At 63.6% G+C, this 26,002-nt stretch overlaps 1 protein-coding gene and 1 long non-coding RNA gene across 4 annotated transcripts in view; one reads left to right on the top strand and one right to left on the bottom strand.

Moving 5' to 3' along the window:
• The window catches only part of CE3H7orf50 (chromosome E3 C7orf50 homolog), a 120,196-nt gene extending 96,516 nt beyond the window's left edge, over nt 1-23,680 (top strand). For 2 of the 3 annotated variants that reach the window (XM_023246549.2, XM_023246548.2), the window contains 3 exons: nt 12,717-12,913; nt 18,336-18,417; nt 23,025-23,680. In XM_023246549.2, the coding sequence (XP_023102317.1) occupies nt 12,717-12,913; nt 18,336-18,417; nt 23,025-23,207 (462 nt within the window). In that variant the 3' untranslated portion in view covers nt 23,208-23,680. Of the gene's footprint in view, nt 1-10,943; nt 10,986-12,716; nt 12,914-18,335; nt 18,418-23,024 lie in introns of those variants that run through there. The other variant, XM_045047606.1, reaches the window with a different exon arrangement.
• On the bottom strand, nt 6,539-10,013 carry LOC123382517. Its single transcript, XR_006590993.1, has 2 exons — nt 9,030-10,013; nt 6,539-8,297 (listed from the first exon to the last, which is right to left on the bottom strand). It is a non-coding gene; the product is annotated as an uncharacterized LOC123382517 (long non-coding RNA).
• Nucleotides 23,681-26,002: the final 2,322 nt, after the last annotated feature.

Genomic DNA, 26,002 nt, shown 5'->3' with positions numbered 1-26,002 from the left:
CGTCTGCCCTGATGCCTGGTGACGGCACGCACCGCGTCCCGTGCTTTGCCACCCATAGCCCTTTGGTGGCACGTCCCCGAGTTCTTCCCCATTTTCTAATTGGGTTGTTTGTCTGCTTTCGTCGAGGACAGCTGTCCACCGTTCCAGCGTCCTACAGAGTAGTCTCCCTGCTGGAAAATTCCTCCGTGGTCTGCCCATTCATCCCTGTCCTCCGCCCACATAACCCCCAGCACCCACTGGTCTTTTACCGTCTCCACAGTTTTGCCTTTTCCAGAACGTCCTAGAGTTGGAGTCATTCAGCACGAAACCTTTTCAGACTGGCTTCCTTCACTCAGTAACACACACTGAAGGCTAGTCCCTGCCTCTTCATGGCTCGACGGCTCAGTTTTCAGTGCCGAACGACACTCCTTTGCCCGGACGGTCCACGGTCTGTTTACGCACTCGCCCGCTGAAGAACATGGTTGTTTCCAAACATGGGCAGTTGTGAATAAAGCTGCCGTAAACGTCTGGGTGCAGGTTTTGGTGTGCACGTAACTTCTCAGTTCCTTTCGGTAAGTAGCAAGGAGCAGGATGACCGGGTCGCAGGGTGAGAGTAGGCGCATTTTGTCAGAAACGGCCAAACCGGCTCGCAAAGTGGCTGCACCGTGTCGCGTGGCCACGGGCGGGGCCGGAGATTCCCGCTGCTCCGTGTCCACGCTGGCGGCCACCGCGTCGTGGACCCTTCTGACAGGCACGTGTGAGATAGGACGCCGAGTGCCTGCCCCCTGTTCATCTTCTGTGGTTCGCGGTTTGTTTTTTGCCTATGACCGTCCAGGACCGTTTGTTACAGAGACTCTTTCCTCCAGTGAAGTACCTGTACACCTTTGGCAAAACTCCAAGTGCTAATGAGGTGGTTAGGGGTTCTCCGTTCTCTTCCGTTCACTCGTGCGCCTGTCCCTCCGTCGGCGCCACACGGTCTTCATGGTGGCAGCTCTGTGATAATTGTGGAAATCGAATAGAGGGACTCTTCTACTTTATCTTCCTTTTCCAAAATTGCTCTAAATATTCTTTTTCTAAATATCCCTTTTCTTTTCCGTGGAAATTTTAGGGTCATCTCGTACACCTGCACGGAAAGTCTCGCTGGGGTTTTGCATTGAACCAGCGTCTCGTCTCGTGGACAACAGACCTCTTCACTGTGCTGTGTTCGGTCCGTGAACACAGTAGGTCTCCATCGATTTAGACGTTCCCTGATTTCTTTTCGTCTGATTTCCTTTCCCGTGTTCAGCGCATAGATGCTGTACGCGTGTCATTGGGTTTACGACCTCGTGGGTTTTTTGGAAGCGGTTGTAGTTGGCACTGGATTTTGAGTTTGAGTTTCTGTGCGTTGACTGCCAAGTCACGGAAACACAGTTGACACGCGCACGTTGCTCTTGTCCTGCAACCTTGCCGATTTCGTGAGTGCTTGGAGTTGTCTTGTAGGCTCCTTGGGCTTCGTGTGTTGGTCACCGTGCCGTCTACAAATACAGACCGTTGTATTTCTTCTTTTCCAACCTGCATGCCTTTGATTCCCTTTTCCTGCTTCATCGCGCGGGCTAGAACTCACTAGCAGCGGCCAGAGGATCTCTGTGCCCTTTCCCTGGTCTCGTGGGGAGGGGAGGGACGCGGACGTTATTTATCAAGCGGACAAGACTTCCCGCCACGAGTAGTTTCTTCAGGATTTAGATCACTGCTGCGATTTGAATTTTGTCAGACGCTTTTTCTGTGTCGGTCGATATGCTTGTGTGATACTTTGTCTTTTGCCGGTCGATAGGGTGGCTTCTACGGATTGGGTCTTGAATGTTGAATCGGCCTCACATCCCTCATTGAACAAGCCCCGCTCGGTTGTGAGGTACAATTCTTCTTATCTGTTGCTGATTAGGGTCTTTGCACATTTATTTGTGAGGGATCTGGGTCTGTAGTTTGCTGGTCCTGTACTGTTTTTGCCTGGTTTTGGTGTCAGGGCGGTGCTGGCTTTGTGGTCGTGCTGAGAAGTGATCCCTCCTCTCCCGTGTCGTGGGAGGGACCGGCCGCCTGGAGTTGGGTGACTCAGCGGTTAACAGAATTCCAGTGAAGCCCCACTCCCCTGGGCAGGAGACCCGGGGCTCCGCTTCGCAAGGCACTGCCGTGCCGGGGGGGGGGGGGGGGGGGGGGAGTGCCGGGCCGCCCCGAAGGCCCTGGGCTGTACTTGGCTCGGCTGCCGCCCGATGGATCGCAGCCGACAGCAGACCCTCTTTACCTGGGGCCTTACCCCACCCCCACCCCTCCGCCACACACAGTTTCTGTCCACGCCGGACCTGTCCCTGGAGGCTAAGTGGGACGGAGGTGCCGGCACGGGAGCTCTGTGGGCCGTGCCTGCCGGTGTCCGCGTTCCGGGAGGGCCACATCCGGGCGATGTCCTCACGCGGTGGAAGGGGCGAGGGAGCTCTCTGGGTCTCTCTTGTGAAGGCACCGGTCCCATTCCCGAGGCTTTGCCCTCATGACACGTGCACCGCCCCAGGGTCCCACCCGCAACTACCATCACGCCAGGGATTAGGTTCGAACATACGAATTTGGGGGAGACGCCAACACTCGGTCCGTGGCTGCGGGCATTTTCGTCTGTTTTGTGCCCACAGCATAGCCCGCGATCAGAGTCAGAGGAGCCTTCGGTGTGAAGACGTTGTCCGACGACCCCTCCTCCTAACCAGGAGCCAAGTTTCGTGGGGGGTGGGGGTGGGGGTGGAGTTCTGGGGTCCCTGAGGACGGGACAGCTGGTGCCAGGTGCCGCTCCTTCCACCAGCTGGGCCGTCCGCAAGGGTTCTCCGGCTGCACCAGGTCCCGCGCAGAACCAGGCGCGAGGACAGCGGCCCTGTGCCTGCTGCTGCTGACGAGGCCCGGGGCCAGACAGCCGCCGGGAGGCCGGGCCTGGCAGCACCTGCTTGGGGTAGAGCTTCCACGGGCCCAGCGTCCGGGCCCAGCGTGAGGCCCGCGCATGTGCCCCTGGGGGTCCAGAGCACCTCACACAGGGCCTGGAAGGGACACTGTCGCGGGTAGGCAGCCCCCCCCCCCCGAGCCCCAGGTTCCTCGCCTGTGAAGTGTGGGGACAGGGTGGCCGGGAGGGAGAGACAAGTGGAGGGCACGAAGGCACCCTCTCAGCCACGCGGCCCTGCGTGTGGTGCACCCAGCGGCACCGCCCTCCCTGCTGCCAGACCGGCTCCCGCCCCTTCCCACTCAGGTCTCCCAGGGCTGTTCTGGAGTCACCGGAAGCAGACTGGTGTGAAGAAAGCCATCAATCGGAGGGCCTGAAGGCTGTGTAGTGACGCCGGAATGCACTAGAAAATCAGCACGTGGGTCCTCTGGGACTCAGAAGTCCCCCAACGGCAGTCTTGGAAACTTTTTAAAAACCATTTCCGGGTTTCCTTACCTGTAAAGTGGGGGTGCTGATGCCTGCATCGCAGGGATGAAGCAAGACAGCACAGGTGGAAGACATCTGGCACAGAGGCTGAGGTCTCCGGCGGGCGGGGCTTCTCCCTGCCCTCCCCTCCCCTGCATCCGTCCAGCTGTGGCCCAGGCTCCTGCCATGCCCGTGTGCCTGCCCCCGTTGCCCCTGTGGAGCAGCCCGCGGTCACGGTGACAGACAGGGAAAGCACAGAAAGATTCCAACTTGGCTCCCGAGCCCTGGGGGTCCCTATCGGGCTGGGAAGCTGGCACGGCGACACCCGCCAGCCAGCACGCAGCTGGCCAGTGAAGGGTCCGCAGCCAGAGTACAGAGCATCCTGGGACGCCCGGCCCCCGACCTTTGCCGGACAGCGGGGGCCAGAAGCCCTCCCCTCCCCCAGCAGCCCTGCCGCAGAGCCTCCTACAGGCCCTGGGGTGGACCGGGCTCCCAGCTGCCGCGTGTGGTTTCCTCTTGTACCCGAAGATTCACCTGCAGTCTCACTGGAGGGAGTGCAAGCTGGAGAAGAGACCTAGGGTGTTCACGTGGTGAGGGCAAGACTTTGTGACTCATTTGTTCAGCGGGCCTCGGTCGAACACTGGTGTGTTGCTGGGCAGTGTCCGTGGGGTGTGAGCAGACACAGCCCGACCCTCTTGGAGCTCTCGGTGCTGGGGGGGCCGTGCTGTTGGGAGGGTGCTCAGTAGGTGAGGCAGAGGTCTCCCTGGCTCTGAGGATGATGGGGGAGCTAGTTGAGAGCCTCCAGGCTAAGAGAAGAGCGTGTGCAAAGGCCCTGGGGAGGAGACAGCAGCCCCGGTACACAGAGCCCAAGGGTGGGAATTGAGGCCAGCTCGGGGAAGGGGGGGTAACCAGAGCCTGCCAGGGGGGCGTGGGTCCATGTGATGGGCAGAGAAACGGGGAGCACTTGGGGGCGCTGCAGCTGTGGTTTTCCTCCTCCCCTGCCCGCGACGGGGCAGGGCCTGTTAACAGGCAGGCCTCCGGGCCAGGGCCCTGTGGCTGCCACCTGGTGGTGCGGCGGGCACCGACAAGTCGTCCCGAGTCTCCATTCCCGCTCGCGACAACCTCCTTCCACCGGGAGCCTGCGTGGGCCTCGCCCCACGTCTCCCGCCTGCTTCGCAGACCCGGCTGGGTCTGGGGTCCGCGCCCACGTGCAGGCCTCGGGGCCCCGCCCACACCCCCCCGAGCGCCCCCGCGCCTGCGTCACCGCCCGGCCGGCTGGATCCGGTTCCAGCCGAGCCGGGCCGGCGTGACATGCGCAGTGCGCGGGCGCTGCGGCCGGGCTGCCCGGGGCCTGCTGGCGGCCCGAGACGCGGAGGTCAGTGTGCCGAGCCCGGGATCGGGGCCCGGGGAGGGGGTGGGGGGACCCGCCCTGCACGAGCGCGCCCGCGCGGAGGGCCGGGCGTGTCCCGGTGGGGGTGCTGCGGAAGCCCGGGGCCGGGAAGATCCCGGCCCCGGTAAGACGGCTCACCCTGCGGGTGGGGCGCCCTTTCCCCTCGGGTCGGGCGCGGGTGGGCCCACGCCGCCGCCGAGGTTACCTCGTCGTGGGGGGGGGGGGGAGGGGGCCGGAGCGCCCTGCTTCCCAGCCTCGACGTCCTGCACGGTGAGGATGGGGCCCGAGTTGGGTCCTGCACCGGGGGGTGGGGGGGGGGGGAGGTCGTGGGGGTTGGGCCCGAGCTATGTGCTGCACCAGGGGGAGGTCGTGGAGACTCTGAGCTGTGTCCTGCACCGGGAGGGGAGGTTATGGGGGTTTCCGAGCTGTGTCCCGCACCCGGGTGAGGTCGGTGGGGGGGGGGGGGGGGGGGCTCCGACTGTGCCCTGTGCCAGAGGGGAGGGGCCCCGAGCTGTGTTCTGCACTGGGGAGGAGGGCTTGAGGGGGCCTCCAGCTGTGCGCCCTCAACAGCTCTTCCTTGGGGAAGGTCTCTGGGGCTCGCAGCCCCTCCGATTGCTGGTTCAGAACCCCGGATTCTAGTCTCATCCCCGGGCCATGTGACCACACGCGAGTTCCCTGCCTCTCCAGCCTGTTTCTCTGCAAAACCGGGGAGTGGACTAAACCTTGTCCCTGTTGTGCACCTGGGGACTGGTCTGTCCTTGCTCTCTCCACTCCTGGGACGGGTGTTGTCCTTTGCTTGGGACAGATAGCCCAAGGCGACATTATCTTAGCAAGTCCCACCCACACGTGGCACATCATCATTGTTGGAGGAGTGGGGAGGGCCTGCAGGGGTATCACCATTTTGCTTGTGAAGGTCTCTGGCTTTGACACATTATTTGGCAATGTGAATTTTCACGGTGCACGCTCGCGAATTCTGGCAAGGCGAGAAGAAGCTAACCCATGGTTTCCGTACGCTAGCTGTGGAATTATCTTGGAAATTATATTTAACGGTGGATGGAGTTGATTTAATCATATGCTGTATTCATCCCGTGCAGCGTTTGTTTTGATGTTGCTGGTTCGTTTTGGAGCCAATGAGGTGGTGGTGTCAGTTTCTCCCCATAGCTCAGACCGTTTGCAGATCTTGCACAGCCTACAGGGCCCGGAAGGCAAGGGATCCCCGAGCTGAGGCTATATAGTCGTGTTCTCTACCCAAAGGCAAGGGCGTTTCCGCTTCCTCGGCACAAAAGCCCCTGAGGAAGACTGCAGCCCACAGACCACAGCTGAAAAGGCAGGAAAACCTATTGGAAAATATTGTGCAGAACCGGCGGCCTCTCTGCGGGCTTCGCACAGGAGAGCCTGCGTTCTGGGCCTGCTCCCAGCGCCCTGGCCTGTGAACTCGGGTGGCACGGAGCTGTCTCTACGGTTTTCTACTGGGCTTGCGTTACTAGGAATCTGAATTCTGTTAATGTGGCGAGTTCAGCACTGCCGGGTCAGGAACGAGCGTCTGCTGACTTCTTGGAAGTTGTCCAGAAGCATGTTTTTTGTGCGTTAAACGCTATTTTCGGACCCATTTACGATCCCTGTACTTGGTTTTCCTCCTGGCTCTGCCCGTTCTGGCCATCAACCTGCCGGAATGGCATTTCCAGATTAAAGTGAAAGTGCACCCTTCAATTTCTGGCCAGTCACACGTTTCCGGAAACGAGAGGAAGGCAGATTCAGAGTTTACTAGGAAGGGGGTGGGCGTGGCTGGGGGGCGGGCTCAGCGGCCTGCCGTGAACACAGGCGTGACTGTGCACGTGACCTTTGCCGTTAGATCTGGCATCCGTGCCTGGAAGCCATAACTGTGACATTCCACGGTCGGGCTGTTGACCGCACCGTGCCGCTGGATTCCACGCCTTTGCTGGCCTGCTGGTAATGGAGGAAAAGTTTACTGAGTCTAGATCGTTAGACCCCGCCGGTGGGCAGTCCTTCTCGGAAGTGACAGAGCTCGCACAGGGGGAGCCCGCCAGGGCCTGTGCCTTCCCCCCACCCCCGATGTAGGCAAAGTCACCCCAAGGCAGTGAGGGCTGGCAGCAGGGACGTGGTGCCCTTGGGGTCTGCAGTCCAGGAAGACCCACCTTGGAGTGAGGAGACCCCGTAGGTCCCTACCTCTGGCGAGCAGGTAACCGTTTCCTTTTCTAGCGGCCGAGCTACGCCTTGGTGTGTGGCTGTGAGGTGCTGGGGGTGTGCCTCGCCCAGTACCGCGTCCTGGGTCTGGCTGACGGAGGCCTCCAAAGGAGGGGCCCTCACAGCCTCTCTGGGGACCCCGCCTGCCCTCAAAGGCCTTCAGAGCTTGTGTGCCAGACCAGGTGAACCCCCTCGGCTCAGCAGGGCGTCTCCAGAAGTGGAAACTAGAGTGCGGGCTGCTTCCTAGCTCTGTTCTCGGTGGACTCAACGGTCTTCCTGTCCCCATGCGTCCTCTTGCATGTGCCCTGTCATCTCAGATCTAAGACCTCAGGGCCCTGGACACTGTCTGTCCCCGAGCCTCTCCCGGCCTGTGCGGGCACCCACGTTTGACATCTGAGCGCGTGTCCTGTGAACTGTGCCAAAACCAAGTCCGCTCCTGCCCTGGCCTCCCCCGTCTGCCCCTAGTCCCCGTCCCCTTCTCCCACAGCCCTTGTCAGCTCAGCCTCCTCGCACCTCTCCTGTCTTCTGCCAGTGTCCACGGGCTCGGGGCAGGGCCGCGGCCACAGCTCATCCTGTTCGCGCCTTGTTCCCTGTGCCCCTGGAGCTCCTTGAGAGCAGGGCTGCTCTTCACCTGTGTCCCCTGAGGCGCCTGCGCTCTGCCCTGGATGGTGGTCCCAGATGGTGCCCACAGAGCCGGCGCTGAGCCTGACCGAGTTGTACCCCGAACCTCCCCCCACACCTGCCAGGGGGAAGGGGTCACCGATGTCTGCCAGGTAGCTGTCCCCATCAGTCACTCAGCCCCACGGGCACCACCTGCACACGTCCCTCCGGGAAAGGACCCTGGGAGATTTCTCCACCCCCATCCCTCCCCCAAAAGTCTAGCCTGTATGCTCTTTCTGTCTGTCCCCGTGTCTACCTCCACTCAAGAGCGGGCCCTCCCAGGACACGGCTGGACATGCTGATTTGGGGTGAACGGACAGGCCAGCTGTGAAAGGGTAAATGTGCCCTAAAAAAAAGTCCTCACAGGGTCAGGGGACTTTGTCTCCAGAAAAATCTGGTCCTCGTCTCGGGGCTGGAGGTTCCCTGTGTCCCCAGGCAAAGGCACCAGCTGAACCCACAGAGCCCCGTGGGACACCCACAGTGTCACATTGCAGGCAGGAGGCTGGGCCGTGTGACTCACCCTGGCTTTGCCAGTGTGGCGGGGGGGGTGCGAGGGGGGCTCCTCGCTGGCTCGAGACCACCCTGTCCGCAAAGGCGGTTGGTCCCCGCACAGCCCTGCGAGAGATGTGGCATCCTGACTGTCCCGGGCTGAAGCTGTGAGGGACCAAAGAGAGGTTTTGTGGGGCTGGTCCTCTCCAGCCTTCCTGCAGCCCCCTGACGCCGCACCTGTATCGGCCTCTCACAAACTTCACATTCTGCCCACACTGCAAACTCCTGTTTGTGTCCTGGGGTTCGAAGAAGCAAGTGGGGGCGCCCAGGTGGCTCAGTCGGTTGGGCGTCCGACTTTGGCCCAGGTCACGATCTCACGGTTCATGGGTTTGAGCCTCGCATCGGGGGGGTTCTGTGTCTCCCTCTCTCTCTGCCCCTCCCCTGTTCGGGCTGCGCCCGTGTCTCTCTGTGTCTCTCCCTCTTTCTCTCCCTCTTTCTCTCTCTCTCTCTCTCTCTCTCTCCTCTCTTTCTCTCGGAAGTAAATATTAAAAAGAAAGCAGCAACAGCAGGAGTAAAAACCGAGTCTCCTAGTGCTGAAACACAGGCTGGCCGCCCAGTGCTCTCCACCTCTGCTGGCGTCCTGGCTCTGGGGAGTCTGGTGCGCAGGGTCTGTGCTAGCAAGGGGGGTGGTGCCACGGCCCTGGAAGCCGGGACTGGGCGGCAGGTCCCACCGACAGCCCAGGCCGTGGCTCTGAAGAACGCCCGTGTGGGAGAGCCTCTGCGGAGCACTGGCCTGTCCCCCAAGGGCCACTGTCCCTGCCCACCTCCCACCTGTGACCGTCTGTGGACAAGACTTCACCCCTCCAGTTCCTCATTTCTGGCCACCAAGGAGGTCACCTCCACTGGGATCCTGGAGTCTGTTCCTTAACGTGTGTCCCTGGGTGTGTGTTTCTGGGAGGAGGGTCCGGCGGTTTTCATCACGTCCGTCCTCCAAGGCCAGGTGGGTTTAGGTGGCGAGAGCCGGGTGGGGAAGGAGCCTGGCTGTCCCCGGGGTCGTGGGGGACCCGCAGGCCTGGGCAGGTGGGCTCAGGTTGCAGTTATGTTTTTCACCCCGACTTACAGACCCAGGGAGTTTGAACCTGGATTAAGGAAACACTATTTGCACGGTCTCTCCTGACTTTTGGCATTTCCGCTGTGAATGTTGGCAGGCCACGGTGGCATTGGCAGGATGTGTGGAGGGCACGGACACTTTCCTGGCACGTGACGGGTGGAGACCGCTCCCGGCGTCACCTGTACTCGGCTCCCCTGCCCGGTTGCACGACAGACCCGCACGGATGAGTTCGTGTGGTGTCGACGGTCTTTTGATGAAGGGTTCCGTTTGTGCCCCGCATGTCCTGTGTGTTCCGTTTCCTGCATTTAAAAGCCTTCCGAGAGGGGGGTCCAGGCCCCGCTACGTTGTGCAGGACCCTGCACCCAGGAGCTGTGCCCCGCCAGGAGCCCTGCCGCCCTGAACAGCCGCTCTGACAGCCGCTCTCCCTGTCCTCCAGGAGCTCACTTACATCCGGCCGTGAGCTCCTCGAGGCCAGAGCCCGCGTCTGCCTCCACTCAGCGCCAGCCCGAGACTCCCGGAGGGCGTCGTGCCCGCCACCACACGCACCTGGAGACTCGGCTGTGTTCCAGGAGCAGCAGCTTCCGGAGTTGTCCGCACACACCTTTTCTGAAATCGTTCTCATTTTAACCAGGACGCTGCAAGCAAAACGAAAGGGGAAATTGTTTCATTCACGCGGGCACTAGGGGGTAGCCGTCGCTCACGTGTTACTTTAGCCGGGGGTTTTGGGGTGGTGAGAGGGATTGGGGAAGTTAGCCTTTGAAGGATCTGACAGTTCGTACCTGCACGTTCCGTATCCTTCACTGTCACTTGAATCTGCTGCTGTCGCTGTGGGTTTCCGATCGTTGAAAGGGTTCTAGGTCTGTCTGCAGACGGTGCCACGGAACGTGGACAGAGGCCACGTGGGGGTCTGCGATGCCTCTGATGACTGTACCCGCGTCTTGTTTCAGAATAAAACATTTCTTTAAAACGTTGTAGGAAACGGTCTTTTTTGTTCTTCGTTGTTAGATAAGGGAAATTGTGCTACCGGGTGATACCTAGTAGTAAGTCTGATTAAGGTGTACTTTTGAACTAGAGCGAAATTTCTGAAGGTGCCACAGCCAGAGGCATGGGCTTCCTGCCCACCTGTTTCCTAGGTTCAGAGCCAGAAGGAAGTGGGGCCTTCCTGGTGGGGAGGCCTGTGAGCCTGCTGCTGTTTTCTGGACCCGACTCTGGAGTCCCTTCTGCCCCCCAAGCTCCGGGCCACGAAGCAGTTGACGTCAGGGGGCCCGGACTCCAGGGGGGCGGATCCCACCGTGACCCTGGGGAGCACCCAGCTGCGGGGAGCACTGGTTAGACTGTTGTGGACAGTTTACGGAGAGACTACTGTGGCTAAAGATCCTCGGTGCCGGGGGCCACACAGATGTGGCTCGGGCAGGGCTCTGTCCACATCCGTAAACCGAGGACCGAGCAGAGACTGTCCCTCCCCTGCCGGCCAGCCCTTCAGGGGCAGCGCCGTGTGGCGCTTAGGGTGCGTCCGTAGACGCCACGCACAAACTCCAGTCGGGGTTTTGTCGTCTGAGGTGCCCTGACCTCACGGCCCTGGGCCCTTTGCCACAGCAGCACCCTGCCGCCACCCGATAGCACTTTCCACGTGAACGGATAACCGGACCGCAGACTGTCGCCTGACGCTTCTCTCGATGCTTCTTAAAAACGTTTGCCGTAGAGCTGCTGCCACGATGAGCCGCCTTCTGGGGGGCATAAAGGTCTGGTTCTGTGGGAGGGCGGGGCCTGCCCTCTCCCCGCCCCCAGCCCCTGCTCACGTGCTGTGACTCCGGCTCTGGTCCCAGCTCTGCCTCCTTCGCCTTCGGGACGAGCGTCCAGACCCTGCAAGCGGCTTGGCTTTCCCTGAGCGCTCCTGGGGTGTCGTGACCTCTGCCCCCACCCCCTGGAAGAGCAGGGCCCAGGTGGGCCGGTCTGCACCCCGCTTCTCGAACTCAGAGGCCACCAGCAGGCCCCCTGGGACCCGGGATGAAACGGGCAGGAAGGGCGTCTTGCTCCCGCCCATCCTGCTTGGAGCACAGGCCGCACAGAAGTGGTCTCGAGAAACACTGGGTTTATTGCAGTTTTGGCCTCTTTCCTAGGCCGGCCCCGAGGCCACGTCTTCAGTCAAGGTGGAGACCCCAGGAGGGCACCGGGCCTGCCCTCCTGCCTCCCATCATGGTGTCACCACTGCTCCCCTGGACCTCAGGAAACCCTCAGAAATCCCGATGGCCTCGGGCAACTAGGCTTGCAGGCGGGGGGCATGTGCCGCCCCAGGGCTGTGTCTGTCCAGAGACCCCCCCTCTGGAAGCACCCCCTGTGCTGGCGGCCTGTGAGCCCCGTGTGAGAGGAGCCGTGCGTGTGTGTGCACATGCGTGTACGTGGTGCCAGGGCTGCTGGAGCCTCCCTGGGGCAGCCTGGAGGCCCCACTGCTGGTTTTAAAGGAGGCAGAGGGGGGAGCTGGAGAGAGAACGTCTCTTTTGTTTTAGAAGATTCCGGAAAGATCTGGCGTTGAGTGGGAACACAAAGGTTGTCAAGGCACTGGCACTTTGTAAGCTGGCCTCTGGGGAGGCGAGAGGGGAGGGGAGCGGAGGGGAGGGGAGCGGAGGGGAGGGGAGCGGAGGGGAGGGGAGGGGAGGGGGAGGTCTGCAAACGCTGGATGTGCCTGGGGTAGCCTTTGCCCTTCCGGAGGCCTTGGGGCAGTGGCCTGGTCCCAGGCCAGAGGCGGAGTGACCAGTGCTCGTGTGCCAGGTTTTCCAGGAAAGGGGACGTGTGTGCAGGTCCTGGGTCATGATCCCCCGCCCCGTTGAAAGCCTGGTTTGGTTTGATATGGGGAGCGGGTTGGGGCTGTACTGCTGGCCGCAAGGTATCTCGGAAAACAGGGGTGTCAGGAGGCCGCGGCCCTATCAGGGGAGAGCGAGAGGCCGGCAGCCTGCGTCCACCAACTGCTTAGCTGCTGGGGGAGGCACCCGGGCCTTCCTCGGGAGGGGTTCCTAAGTGGAAAGGCCTCTGTGGGTACCCCACCCCGCAACCTTGAGCAGTATGCTCTCAGCCCTGCCTCAGTGCACCTGGTCTGCGGGCAGCCTGAGGGCAGCAGACAGTGGGGGCAGCAGCAGGGCTGGGGGGCTGGGGAGAGGGAAAGGAGGAGGGGCAGGTCTCCTGCAGGGCTGTGGGGGGATGGGGCTCTCCTCTCCGCCCAGAAATCCTTGTCCCCAGTGCGTGAGTGCAGGTGCAGGGTCGGGAGAGAGGTCCGAGGTCAGTGAGCTTTGACACGTGCTGGGGTGAGATAGTCACACCCGGCCCTTCCCCGCTGGACTTGTCACCGGGCGCTGGGTCTCCTGGGTCCCTGGGAGGGCAAGACTTTGATCAGCCCCTTCCCCGGGTACTGGGGGTGAGGGAGGGGGTCCAGGGAGCTGAGGGGCACCCTTCCAGGCTGGTTTTCCCTTGCCTTTCAGGGAGGAGCCGCCTGGGGCGCCGGACAGGACACAGCCCTCGAGCTGCCCGAGCTGACCCCAGAGGAGAAGAGGGTTCTGGAGAGGAAGCTGAAAAAGGAGCGGAGGAAAGAGGAGAGGAAGCAGCTTCGGAAGGATGCAGCCCCGAGCGTGCCGGCCAAGCCCTCCGGGGCCCAGCTGGCCCTGGACTACCTCCGTGGGTAAGGCGACCCTCTCACGCAGGGCCTGGCCGGGTCCGGAGGGTCTCTGGTGTACCAGGAGGGACGGGGGCTCGGGTGAGCTGCTCCAAATCTGGCTCCTGGGGCCAGTGGTGTCCCCGCAGCCCGGGCCCTGCCCTGGTGGGCGTCACCACAGAACGACCACCCCCAGTGCCCGCTCGAGCCCTCGGGGTGCCTGACAGACCCTGGTTTACCCCGTTCCCACGGCAGGCAGAGCCTGGCATTTGCCAACAGCTCTGCGCAAGCCTGTCTAGGAGCTCCCGGAAAAGCCAGGCCCCGGTGAGATCGCTGGCTTCTGTTGGCAGAGGAACCTGCGGGGAAGTAAAGTCACAGGTTCCAGCGGCCTCCCCCCGCCCCTGCCGCCCACAATGGTTTTCCTCCTCCGGAAGTGGGGTCCAGCCAGTGGCATCAGCGGCCAGCATCAAGACGGGCTTCCCTGGGGAGACCCAGCTTGGACACACTCATCTGTGCGTTGATCGTGGGGAGCGGTGTATGCGCAGCCGCCCCGGCCGCCGCCGAACTCCTTTGACTCCAACAGCAGCCCCTGCTCCCGGGACTCACTCCCCATTCCCCTCAGACCGCCCCGCCCGCCTCCACCCAAGCCCTCGTCCACCCAGTGTCTCTGTGGGCGCGTCGATTCCGGACGATTGTGCACGTGGGAGTCACGCACAGCGTGGCCTTTTGCGAAGCGCTTCCTTCGCTCGGCGAAACGTTTGAGGCCCACCCACGTTGCAGCACGTGTCAGGCGTCCCTTTCTCTTTACGGCCAGATACCGCGCACCGCACACATACGCCACGTCTCGTTTATCCGCTCACCCGCTCGTGGGCGTTAAGGTTGTTTCGGGCGCGGGGCCGTTGTGGCTGATGCTGTGGTGCGTGTCCCCGTACGGGATCTTGTGGGGACGTGTCTTCCTCGGCCTCGGGCACAGCCTCGGAGCGGGATTGCCAGGGACCCCGTTTCTGCAGGAGCTGCAGACCTGCCCACGGCGCCTGCGCCACGTTAACGGCCCCACCGGCAAGGGCCCCGACTTCCGCCCGTCCGCGCCGCCCTCGCTGATGACAGCCACGCGGGTGGGTGTGGGGCGGTGTCTCGCTGTGTTCCTCGTTCGCATCCTGTACGTGTTAAACCAAAGATGTCGATAACCCAGGGGGCTGCCAAGCGGCGCCCTCTTGGCTCCTCCCCGGAGGGGTCCCTGGAAGGGCTCAGCCAGGAAGGCGAGTGCCCCCAGTCCCAGCTCCGTGACTCCACCTGCTGGCCCCGGGCGTGGCTGCGTTGGGGGCAGGAATCCAGCACACCAGCTGGCTGGCCTCCTCAGGGCAGAGAACTGAGGGTCCCGCAGCGTGGCCCGGGTGAGGAGGACCCTGTCCGCTGGTCCCCGTCCCCAGCCTTAGGGATGTGTAATTCTGAGCGACGTGGGACCCTGGGGCCTCTGCACTCTTGGCTGCTGGGCACAGTGGACGGGGCTGGAACCAGCACCCCTTAAGGAGTCCAGCCCCCAGTGTTGGTGTCACCTGGGCACACGCTCCCACACGTCCCAGTGAAGAGAGAGCTGGGTCTGGGGTCTGGGGTGCGGCTGGGGAATCTGCATGTGCTGGGACCAGGTCTCTGGCTCAGCCCTCCTGGCCTCCGTCCCTAAACTCAGCAGGGGTGCAGGGGCATCGCCAGCCCCCGTAGCCCTGGCAGAGGCTGGATTGGCCCTGCTGCATGTCATGGGTCTAGAGGAGTGAGCCCTGCAGGGACCACACACAGCAGCAGCCCGAGAATGCCGAGGGCTGCCTGGTGCAGGGGCTCAGCACCGTCCGTGCAGCCCTGTTCTCTGAGGTCAGAGCTGAAGGCCATCCCCGGTTGGTGGCCAGAGAGGGCAGGAGCGCGTGGGTGGGGGCCCGCTGGGACTTGAGGACAGATGCCTGCTGCTCCCTCCGCTGGCGTGCGGGTGTGGGGTCCCCGGCTCAGTTGGGCTGTCGGCACGGCGTGGGGCACCAGCCTTGGGGATGGCAGGGCCTGGGCTGGAGCCAGCCTGCTGCTTGTCAGTGTGGGTCCTCGAGCGAGAGAGTCGTCCTCTGTGGTCTCGGCTGTCAGCCTGAGGGCCCACGCGTGTTTCTGTGAGCGTGCACGGGTCACGGCTGGACACAGGAGGCCACGGGGCCGGGGCTGGACAGAGGAGTCGGGGGACAGGCCAGCCACAGAGTGGACCTCGGGCTGTGCCACGGGCGCAGAGCCCGCCTGGGGTGGGTGGGGGTGAGGACAGGCTAGAGGGCTGCGGCCGCTCTTCACGTACACCCCGTGTGGACGCCAAGAGGCCGGGCTGCGGACCTGGTTTTCACTCCCGAGGCCGCGCCTCCCACCACAGCGTGGACTGCCCAGCTCCCTGGCGTTCACCCACCGGGGGCCTGTCCTGTCCAGATGCCCCATTACCTAGAGGCCGGCCCGGGGACGCCATCCATGTTGTGGTAGGCCGCCTGTCCTCTGCCGTCTGGGTCTCGCCTCCAGCCTCGCCTCCAGCCCGCGCGGGCTCCTGTGGCCGCCCGGCGTCCCCGTGCCTGGCAGCTGTAGGTCTTGTGTGGCGGGAGCTGCACCCCATGCGTGTGCTTGGAGTGGTAGCGGTGGTCTCTGGGCCCGCGGGAGCCCCGAGGGCAGCCTGGCCCCTGTGAGATGTCAGACCCAGAGCCGAGGCAGCCAGCATGCTCTCCCCGGAGACCCCACACCAACCCCTCGCCGGGCTGGGGGCAGGGAGACGGACTCCAGCTGTTTCTTCCCTCTTCCACCGGGGCCCCTCCCGCCGACTGAGCCGGACACGGCAGCTCCTCCCTCATGGGGCGTCCTGTCCCGCTGGGCGCCCGGCCCCCAGCCCCATCCCCAGCGCAGGCCGGGACTCGATCAGGTGCTGCGTAAGCGGGGCTCAGCGGGGCGCGCGGCCTCAGCGACTCAGGGCCTGCCTTCCCGGGACGAGAGGCTGCTGAGCCCCATCCCTCGTTTACGCCCGGGGCCTGGGCCGGCCAGCCGATTCCAGCTTCCCGTGAGCTGAGAGATTTCTGCCGTGCAGACCGGGCCGTACGAAATCCGCGAGTTGTCTGATTGCCGCGGGAGCACGGGCTGCTCCAGGCCACGATGGCACTGCCGGCTGGAATGTGGGGGTTGGCACGTGTGAGGCCTGGGGCCGGGTTCTTAGGGTTTCCCTGAAGACCGCGGCCTTGGGGACAGGTTGGTGGAGATAGAGACACATTCACCGGCTCAGGGGCTCCAGAACCTGCCCGATGTTGGGGCTCAGGCGGGGCCCGTGGGACACACGTGTCTCTGGGTGGCCGTGGGCCAGGGGCCTGTACAGCAGCTGCACGTGCTTCTGCCCGTCTGGGTGTTGAAGCGTCCTTCACCCCTGACCTCACGGAGCCACGTTCTCTGGGAGCCACTGACGACTCCGTACCCCCTCGAGAGGGTGGGGCTCAGCCCTTACCACCAAGGAGCCCACCCGGCGCGGGGTCCCCGCTCCCTCCCTGTGGACCCTGGTCTCTCAGATTCTCTATCCCCACGGGTCCTGCCTCTCAGGGAGGCGTCTCTGAGATGGAGCAGGAGCCTGGAGAGGCGGGCTGGCTTGTCCGTGTCCGTCATCCCCAACTTCGCTCCTGTGTCCTTGTTGTCCTGGTCCGGGGGCCTCCTCTCTGCCTGTCGTGGTCTAGGGGCTTGGGGCTCCCAGCCAGTGCCCCTTGCTTCCTTTGGGCCCACACGGCAGATCTGAAGCCGCCGTAACACTGGGGGTTCAGGTGACCACAAGGGGGGTTGAGCCTAAGCTAGACCAGAGCCCTGGCTCGGGTCAGGCACACAGCGCGTCCGTGTTGTCGATGCCGTGGCCATGGCAGCCAGGTCCGCGGAGCCCCAGGTCCCAGGCAGTGGAGCTCGGCACCTCCACACCCTCCGTCAGCCCAGGATGGACCCCACAGACCCTGGGGGAGGTCGTGTGCCATCTTCCGGGGCAGGGGAATTGGCCAGCGTGCAGGTGGTCAGTGGAACCAAATGGTAATTTGAACAGAGAAAGTTCATTGTGAAGAATGAGTAAGCACAGCAAAGGGCTTGCTAGTAAGTCAAAACCCAAGACCCAGGAGGAGCAGACCCCAAGACAGCCTCCCCTCAGGGCCAGGCGAGCCCAGGGCCTACACCTTTGGGGGAGGAGTCACAGGAGCTGTGGCCACAGGACTTGCTGGGAAGGCTGCTCACGGGAGGCCTGGCCAGGGCTTCGTGGACCGTGGGCTCCAGGGGGTTGCTTGCTGGAACCGGAGTGCATCAGCCTCCGTGTCCTGTTTTTACGGCTCTGCAGCTCCTTCTACTTAACGTCGCGCCATCTGGCAAACCCATTTTTTGAAGACCCCCCTCCCCCCAGCAGAGTGGGCGACGGACGGTGTGAGCCAGCGCAGTCACTTGATAACCAGCACGGGGCAGGGGCCCCTCGGGTTAACCCGCAGGGATCAGCCAGGCACAGCGCCCGGCCTGGCGGCTCTTGGGCTCTTCCTCCGGGCCTCCTCTAATGACCACGGCCCGATTTCTGCCACCCACTCGTTCCCGGCACAGGCCGAGGGCCACACCTGTGGGTGCGGGAATCCGGGTCGTGGTGCCCTGAAGGCACACCGCTTTGTAGGGGCGCCGGTCAGTCTCCAGGGCCAGATCCCAGATGTGAATCCACGGGTCCCCAGCGGGATGGCATGGGAGCAGGGACCCGGTCTGGCTCAGGTCCTGCTCTGTGGCTGCCACACAAAGTGCCCGTGGTCCCCGGCAGACGTGGGGCGGGGCTCAGGCGGCTCTGCTGTCACGTGACCGTGTGTGTGAAGTCGAGTAAGAGTGACTCCACCTCGGCCCCGCGAGCTACTGTCCCTCCAGTCGAGGCTGCAGCTAGGGCACATCACACACCCTGGGGGCTCACCCCCCGCCCTCCTGCCCACACCCCTCGGTGCCCCCGAGTCCCAGACACGCCGCCCTTCTCTTCCTCCTGCTTGTCAGCAGGCTGGCCTCGTGGCCGCGGGTTGGGTGGGGGCTGGGGTGGGGGGTCACACGGCCTCAGGTGGCCCACACCAGCACGACCCTCGGGGTCAGGGTTCCTGGCTCCCCCTGGGCTGCTCTCCCTCACCCTCCACACACAGCTCTCGGTTGGAAGGCCGTCCCCGCTCTGGCGGGCACACGGTGAAGGCTGACGCGGGAGCGGCTGATTTCAGGAGCCTCCGGGTGCCCGTGCCGTCTGGCGCGGATGTGGAGGCAGGCGCTCGGGAGTGAGGCGTCCTCCCAGCGCCAGGCCCCCGAGCCCCCTCCGCTGCTCCTCGTCTGCCGCCCTCCAGCTGGGGAGGGGCCTCCACACACCTGGTGCACAGACCCTTCTGTCAGTTCGCGCCGGCGCCTGACGTGTCCTGTCCTTGCTTCCCAGCTGGGCCCAGAAGCACGAGAAGTGGAAGTTCCAGAAGACGAGGCAGACCTGGCTGCTACTGCACATGTATGACAACGACCAGGTATGTGCACCGGGGGGGCGGGGGGGAGCAGGGGTGTACACGCTGCGGGTGGTTTGGACAGGGGTATGCACACGGTGGCGGGGGGATGGTTAGGGCAGGTGTGTGCATGCTGGGAGGGCGTTAGGGCAGGGGTGTGCATGCTGGGGGGAGGTGAGGGCAGGGGTGTGCACCAAGGGGCAGGGGTGTACATGAGGCAGGGAGCAGGGGTGTGCACACCCGGTGGGGGTGGTTAGAGCAGGTGTGTGCCCGCTGGGAGGGCTTTGGGGCAAGGGTGTGCATGCTGGGGGGAGGTGAGGGCAGGGGTGTGCACCGAGGGGCAGGGGTGTACATGAGGCAGGGAGCAGGGGTGTGCACACCCGGTGGGAGTGGTTAGAGCAGGTGTGTGCACGCTGGGAGGGCGTTAGGGCAGGGGTGTGCACGCTGGGAGGGCGTTAGGTCAGGGGCAGGGGTGTGCACACTGGGGGTGGTGTAGGGCAGGGGAGGGGAGGTGTGCGCACATGTCCGACAGCAATCGTGTGTGCACGCTGGGGGAGGGGAAGCATGTACAGATGTAGGACGGCGACTGCCGTGTGCGTGGTGAGTGAGCGGAGGGTGGTGGAGCGTGCGTCCCCGGTGGGGAGGAGAGCTGTGTGCACCTGGCGGGGTGGGGAGTGCGTCTGGGAGAAGCCAGTTATCAGACACAGGTGGGGCACGGGGGTGCCCTCCCAACGCACCTGGTGCAGGATAGTCCGTGCCGACCTCCCTCGGTCACGTGATTCAGGGGGCACCTGGGTTTGAGCGTGCGGTAATCGGCCATGTCTGTGGACCTGCTTCGGGATTCTAGAAACGCCCCGATGGTCACCACACCGTTGGCAGCTCTCGTCCTGGCCAGTGGTCGCCCTGGTGCTTGCCACGTGGTGCTCCTTGGTCCACCCTCGTCTGCCTTGGTCGGCTGGCTTTCCACCCTTGGCCGCCTGCCCCCTCCCCCGCCCCACCAGAGCCACATCCACGTCTGCGAGGGTCTTCTCCCAGGCTGCGTAACCCCCTGCTACCGCCATTGGTTCTGACAAGTATAGCTTTCGTCACAAGCGTGACGGCCCTGCTGCAGGGAGGTCCAGGGTGCCTGTGTGCCCGTGACCGGGGAAGGACACGCCTGAGAGCCAGACTCTGAAATCAGGGTGGGGGGACAGCTTTCCGAACAGGCGCCAGGGCTGGGCCAGCCTGTAACGCTGCAGGAGTCACGGGCCGGCCTTGTGACCCACCGCAGAGCCCGCACTGGGGCGTGACACCCCACCCTTCCTTCCCCGTGACCCCCCTGTCCCGCGCCGATCCATGGCCGCTCCCCACTCGCCATAGCTCAGGGCCCACACCCCCTCCCCCCAGCCTATCACCAGACTTCTGTGCCCAGAAGCCCGGGCCCCGCGGACACGCCGTCCCTGGAACTCTCTGGAGCAGGTGTCACACACACGGAGCCAGCAGGCAGCTGTGGACAGAGACCTGTGTCCTGACCACCCTGCCCGCCCCCTTCCCCCCCGGGGCCTCAAGGTGCTGGCAGGTGATGGTGGCCTGACAGCCACTCCCAGCCTGTGTGGACTCGCTGTGCCCTGAGGAGGGGCCTAGGCGCCTCGGGAACCGAGGCCTTGCTTCCTGAGGCCCCTGGAGACCACCTGGTCACTGCACGCCGGGAGGTGGGCTGGGGACGTGTCATAATTTTGACAGAGCCTGATTTTTGTCTTTTTTCTTCTGTCACTTGTGCGTCTGGTGTCATTACTAAGAAACCACGGTCTCACCCAAGGTCAGCAAAATTACCCCAGTGTTTCCTTGTGAGGGTTTTGTAGTTTCTGTTCTTACTTTTAGGCCTTTGATCTCTTTGGGGTTAACTCTGTGTGTGTGTCAATTAGGTTTCTGTGAGTAGACTGTCCCCCAGCGGATGGACTTGGCACCTTCCCGGTGTCCTGTCATTTACTTAGCCATCTGCCCTGCTGGGACGTTAACCTGGAAGGACAAGGCTCGTCGGCTTTCACGGACCCCCACATCTCTGAGCCTAACGCCCCGGAGCTGCCTGGGCTCCCCTGGGAACCGGGGCACGTGCACCTGAGCCCAGCTGGGGGGAGGGGTGGTGTCCGGGGCCTTTGTGGAGGGGCGCAGTAACGGGTGGGCGGATGGACCGATGGATTCATTGGTCTCTGGTGAGCCCCCTGAGGTCAGGGTCAGGGTTCACTTGGGGTCCAGCACAGGCAGTGGGATAGAAGAAAGCCCTGGACCGCAGCAGATGACTGTGGCCGGGGCGCCTGGGGGTGGGAGGGGAGGAGGGGAGGCGCGGAGGCGGGGAAGGGGGAAGGGCCCCTGGGAACTGCGTGCCCGGCCCTTGGTTCCGCAGACGCTCCCGGGCCTGCGTGACTCAGCAGGCTGGTGGCAGGAACAGGAGGGGACCCCGGGGCCAAAGCTGGGGGTCCTGGTTGCTCCGGCCCCCAGACGCTAGGCGGTGCTGCCTCCTGGCCCCACACCGAGTCCCGCTTCCCTTTGTGGGCGTCCTGCCGTCCCGCCCACGTGCCCTGCCGGCTGTGTGTGGCCCCGGAGCAGAGTGCCGGACCCTCCTTGGCTGGACCGTGGCAGCAGTGGCGCCCCGGTGCTGCCCGCGGGAACAGCAGAGGCCGTGACGTGAGACGAACCTGTTCTGTGGTCCCACGCGTGCCCGCCCTGTCTTCCTGGTGCGCCTACTTGAAGAACCCCCGCCCCCACCCCAGCCTCACTTCGAGCCCCTGAGGTGCATGGGCCTGACCTCATGGCCGCCACGTGTCTGCATGTGTGCGTGGGTGTGCATGAGCACTTCCTGTCGGGAGCAGGATATGAGATTCAGTTTCACGGATGAGACAGAAGCCACATCCGACCCCCGTGGGGGTGGACTGACAAGGGAGGGGAATAGAAAGCCCGGAAGGGAATGAGTACGCTCAGGGTCCACAGAGGCGGAGGGAGCCACCACCATTCGATGGGGAAAGGATGGCCTCCTCCGCAAGCGGAGTTTTGCCAGCTGGATTTGCACGTGTCAAGGAAGGAAGGTGACCCCACCTGACCTCTGTCAGCAGCCCTCAAAGTGGGTCGAGGTCCCGGATGTCGGGGCTGAAACTACAGCTCCCAGAAGCGAATGTGGGGGCACCTGTGTGGCCTCAGGTCGGGCACAGGCGCCGACTGCCCCAGCACAGTGACCGCAGACTCAGACTGGTGGGCGGGGAGATGGCCACCCACCCACCCACAGGAGGGAGGAGGTGGGTGCAGAGCCCGATCTCACGGACTGTGGGAGCTTTTCTAGGTCGACAGAAGGGCAGCCCAACTCTAAAACGGACGGACAAAGGGTGTGCGTCGACCTCTGTCCAGAGCAGACGATGCAGGTGGCCTTTGAGCGAGTGCCGAGGAGCTCAGTGTCACGGGCGTTGGGGAGGGGCCGGTCAGAGCAGGATGGCCCTGTGACCAAAGACAGACTGTGACCCGTGTCGCTGAAGATGCAGCCGTTCTCGGCGGTGTTCTTCTCTCGTGTTCTCAGTGGATCGTGTTTTCTTACTTCTCGAGGATGTCAGTAACACCACTTTGAAGTCCCCTTCTCTCCGCACGACATTTAACTTGTTCAGGTCGCTTTTGGTTTGTTTGCTTGGCCTCTGACTTTGAGATCAGACACTTTGTTCTGACGTGATGCCCTGTGGGGTCAGGAAGGGCCTGGAAACCTGGCCAGGGCTGCGCGCACCCCAGGGGCCCGTGTCCTGAGCTGAGACCCAGATCCTGAGCTGATGGGCTGGGCTCAGGATCTGGGTTTTCTCTCCTCTGTCCTCAATTTCACAGTAGAATCTTCTAGTCTTGCTGCAGGACACAGGCTTGGCCGCCAACACCGGGGAAGCCTGTGTAGGGAGGTGGGGGGGGGGGGGGACAACAAGGGGTGGGAGAGGGTCCGCATGCGAGGGGAGTGATGTGGAGGCCCCTTTCCCCATCGAATGGTCTGGGCGCCCTTGTCGAGAGCCAGCTGACCATGGGTGGAGGGGTTCCTGCCTGGGCCTGGCTCTGTCCCCTTGCCCCGCGTGCCTGTCTCTGCTTCTGCCTCCACTGCTGAAGCTTTGGAGTTGAGGCCTGTGAGTCACTACCTGCTTTCTGAGTGGACCCGGCTGCCCCTTCACTCTCCCCTCGGGACGGGACCAGCCAGGCCTGGGGTCGGGGAGCCAGAACTCGGTTTTATCGGCGGGGGCTCCACCCGCAGACCCCCGGGGGGTGTGTGTGTGTGTGTGTGTCTCAGAAGATGTCTCTCCTCACAAACACGCCTGTTAACTGTCGACTGGCTGGCCTTTCGGGAGGGGGTGACATCCAATGGCTGCAGGGCCCCGAGCCCTCGAAAAAGACCGGGAGACTGGCCTGCCCTCCCCGCCTCCCCAGCCCCGTGGTCCCACAGCAGCGGCACGGGGTGGGAACAGGGGTGCGGCACACGGGGCCCCGCACCGTCGGCGTGCCCGGGGCCGAGATGACGCCGAGCTCTGCTGCCTGGAGGAGGAGGCGGTGAGCCGCCTGACGCCCGGGCCCGCTCAGTGTCCACGCTCGTCACGTCACCCCGCCCGGCCCCTGACGCGCTGGTCCTCTTCCTCCACCAGGTTCCCGACGAGCTCTTCTCCACCCTGCTGGCCTACCTGGAGGGGCTGAGGGGCCGGGCCCGAGAGCTGACGGTGCAGAAGGCCGAGGCCCTGATGCAGAAGTCAGACGAGGCCAGGGGCGCGGACACCCTCCCGCTGGGGACGATCCAGCGCGTCCGGCAAGTGCTACAGCTGCTGTCCTAGGGCTGCCGGCGGGCCGGGCCACTGCCACAGCCCCGGGCGGTCCCGGGCCTCTCGGTGAGGGCGACAGTGTCCTCCCGGCAGTGGGGCCCCAGCGAGCGGCAAGCGGGGTCGGCGGCAGGGCAGCGGCCAGGGGGGCCTTCCGGGGGCCGGGCCCCTGGCCCTCGGGAGGACTGACTCCACGATGACAGGTTTTCATGCCTTCACAACCGAACGGGAGCACTTGGGGGGTAACCTGGAGACACTGGCCTGGCCTCTGCGTGGCCTCAGAGCCCACAGGGAAGCCGAGGGAAAGGCCTGTTTTCTACTGGAATGACTCAGAAATCCACCAGAGCCAGCCCTTCCCGCCAGCAGTGGTCCGTCCCTGTTGGGGGCCGAGGGCGGTCCCTCCAGTGGCGGCCAGGGCTGCCTGGTCACCTGCCTGCGTCCACCGACCTCTTCCACTCCTGTTTGCAGTAAAACCGTCCTGTGTCGGCCGTGGCTCTCGTTCTGTGTGTTTCGTTCTCATTTGTGCGTTGATTGACCACGAGCGTGCGTCAGGCCGTGGCCGTAGCCCCCCCAGGACGGCGTCCTGGTGAGACTCCCCGTGTGGCGCTTCTGCCTGCGGGTGCCCGGCACTTGCTCTGCAGGCTGCTGTCTGCACGGACCCGGGACACGCTCGTTCTGTGCCGAGAGGAGTGCTGGGTGCGTTGAACTCCCCAGAAGTCATGGGGCTCCCAGTGCCCCAGAGGCTGCGCTCAGGGCACCGCGGCCCACACCTCCTCAGCGAGTGGGGGAAGTCGGTGGGCGGCCGGTGCCGGGACCACCTTCAGGAGGCCTGCACTTCCCGGCACCTGTACGTGAAGAATCACAGGGTGGTGGAGATGTGGTGGTTTTAAAACTCATCCACCCAGGCTTTGGCGCTCTGCCCGCGGGGACGTGGGTCAGCCTCCAGCATGGGATGAGGCACGGGTGGAGTCGTGCGGCTGTGAGGCCAGGACAGGAGGCGGAGGCAGGCGGCGCCCTCTGGACGTGTGCCCTTGGGACTTGGCGGCCTTCACGTGGGAAGCCCCTGCCGCATGGGGAGGCTGCGTGGGGATCCACCGGGGTGATGGCAGGCCCTCCAGCGGCTTCCACCCCAGGTGACACCGTGCGAAGCAGAGGTGAGCTGTCACCACTGAGTCCTCACCTTGCAGGTTTGTAAACCCTGTTGCTGGGGCGCGTGCGATAGACAACCAGGACAGCACGAAGGTGTGTAAGGTGAACTGGTTGTGTCCTGTCACGGTGCCGACAGTGAGTCACGGGCTCCTAGCCTGTGCGTAGACCCCTTATTCCAGAAGAAGGCCTGGGGCCTCGCTGTGGTCGCACCTGGCCAGGCCTTTCCAGCCAGGCCTTCCCCCGAGGCATCCCCTCCCAGCAGTGTCCCCAGCCTCGGTTTCTGCTTTCACTTGAGCTTCGGGTACCGTGAACCACCCGTGCCGAGGGACGCTTCTCCTTGATGAGGTCAGGCCTCAAGGTGAGGGTTCCCCAGGCCAGGAGGGGCCCAGGCATTCAGAGGGCCCTGGGCTGGTCCTTAGGACCTCCCCTCTCTCACCTGTAACCCACACCCCTGGGTTCTGAGGGTCACGCGGCCCCACCTCCCACCCAACACCCACGCCTCCCCCGCGCCCCCCCAGGGGCAGGGGTGATACTCCGCCACTCCCCGGGGGCATCTGGCTCCGCCCCTCCCACTGGTGCAGCTGAAACCCCGCCACGTGCACACACACACCCACCTCCGGGCCAGAGCACCTGGCCGTCCCCTCTTTGGCTTTTAGGGACAGAGGGGAGGTCCCGACCCTCCAGGCATCAGTGAGATCCCGAACAGGAGGCACTTTGGAACCCCGAGTTGGCACAGGCCTGTGAGTGCATCACCAATCCGATGTGTTGGCATCACGGCTCCACAGATAATCTGGGGGCGTCAAGCAATCGGGGTGCCAGCCTCACAGTGCCTAAGCTTTGAGGAGGCACCCAAAAAACACATTAAGGGGCGCCTGGGGGGCTCAGTCCGTTGAGCACCTGACTTCGGCTCAGGTCATGAGCTTGCAGTTTATGGGTTCGAGCCCCACGTCAGGCTCTGTGCTGACAGCTCGGAGCCTAGAGCCTGCTTGGGATTCTGTGTCTCCCCCTCTCTCTCCCCCTCCCCTGCTTGTGCTCTCTGTCTCTCAAAAGTAAACATTAAAAAATACATTGAAAAGTAGACACGCAAAGGAAGATCCATAAGCTAGAAAAGGCATTTTTTTTTTTTTTTTTTTTTTTTTTTTTTTTTAAGGAATCAGGGTTGATTGATCAAGAACCATAGCTCTGGGTTTCCTGGCAGCCAAGTTGAAAAGGGGAATGTGATGGGTCCCAAGTCCTCATCATCTGTTAATGGAAACAGTCGGGAGACCAGGGCACTCCCTTCACTTGAGCACAAACACTCCCGATACCAGATGGGAGAGGGCTCTTTCCTCCCTAAGGGCTCCTTCCAGGGCATAAAGTGCTGTCTACTGCAAGGTTCCCCCTGGCAGAGCGAGGAGACACAGACATGTCACCTGGGCGCACCGGGACCAACGTCACTTGCTGGGGGTGTCTGTCAGAGACGGCATGGATGAGGCCCCCGGGGCAGTGACGTGGGAGAGTCTGAGCCCCGGGGCCAGGCCACGGCGTGGGGTGGGGGCCGTGCGTGCTGAAGGACGGTCTGTGAGTCCCTGACTCAGCAAGGTCTGTGTGGGGCCCCTGGGCCAGGAAGCTTGACCGTGGCACTGTTTGCCCGTCGGCACCCCCAAGCCGGAAACAACCCA

Source organism: Felis catus, chromosome E3, assembly GCF_018350175.1.
Source record: "Felis catus isolate Fca126 chromosome E3, F.catus_Fca126_mat1.0, whole genome shotgun sequence".
NCBI lineage: Eukaryota > Metazoa > Chordata > Mammalia > Carnivora > Felidae > Felis > Felis catus.
The sequence above is the reverse complement of the archived record's forward strand: the minus strand, read 5'-3'. Positions and strand labels throughout refer to the sequence as shown.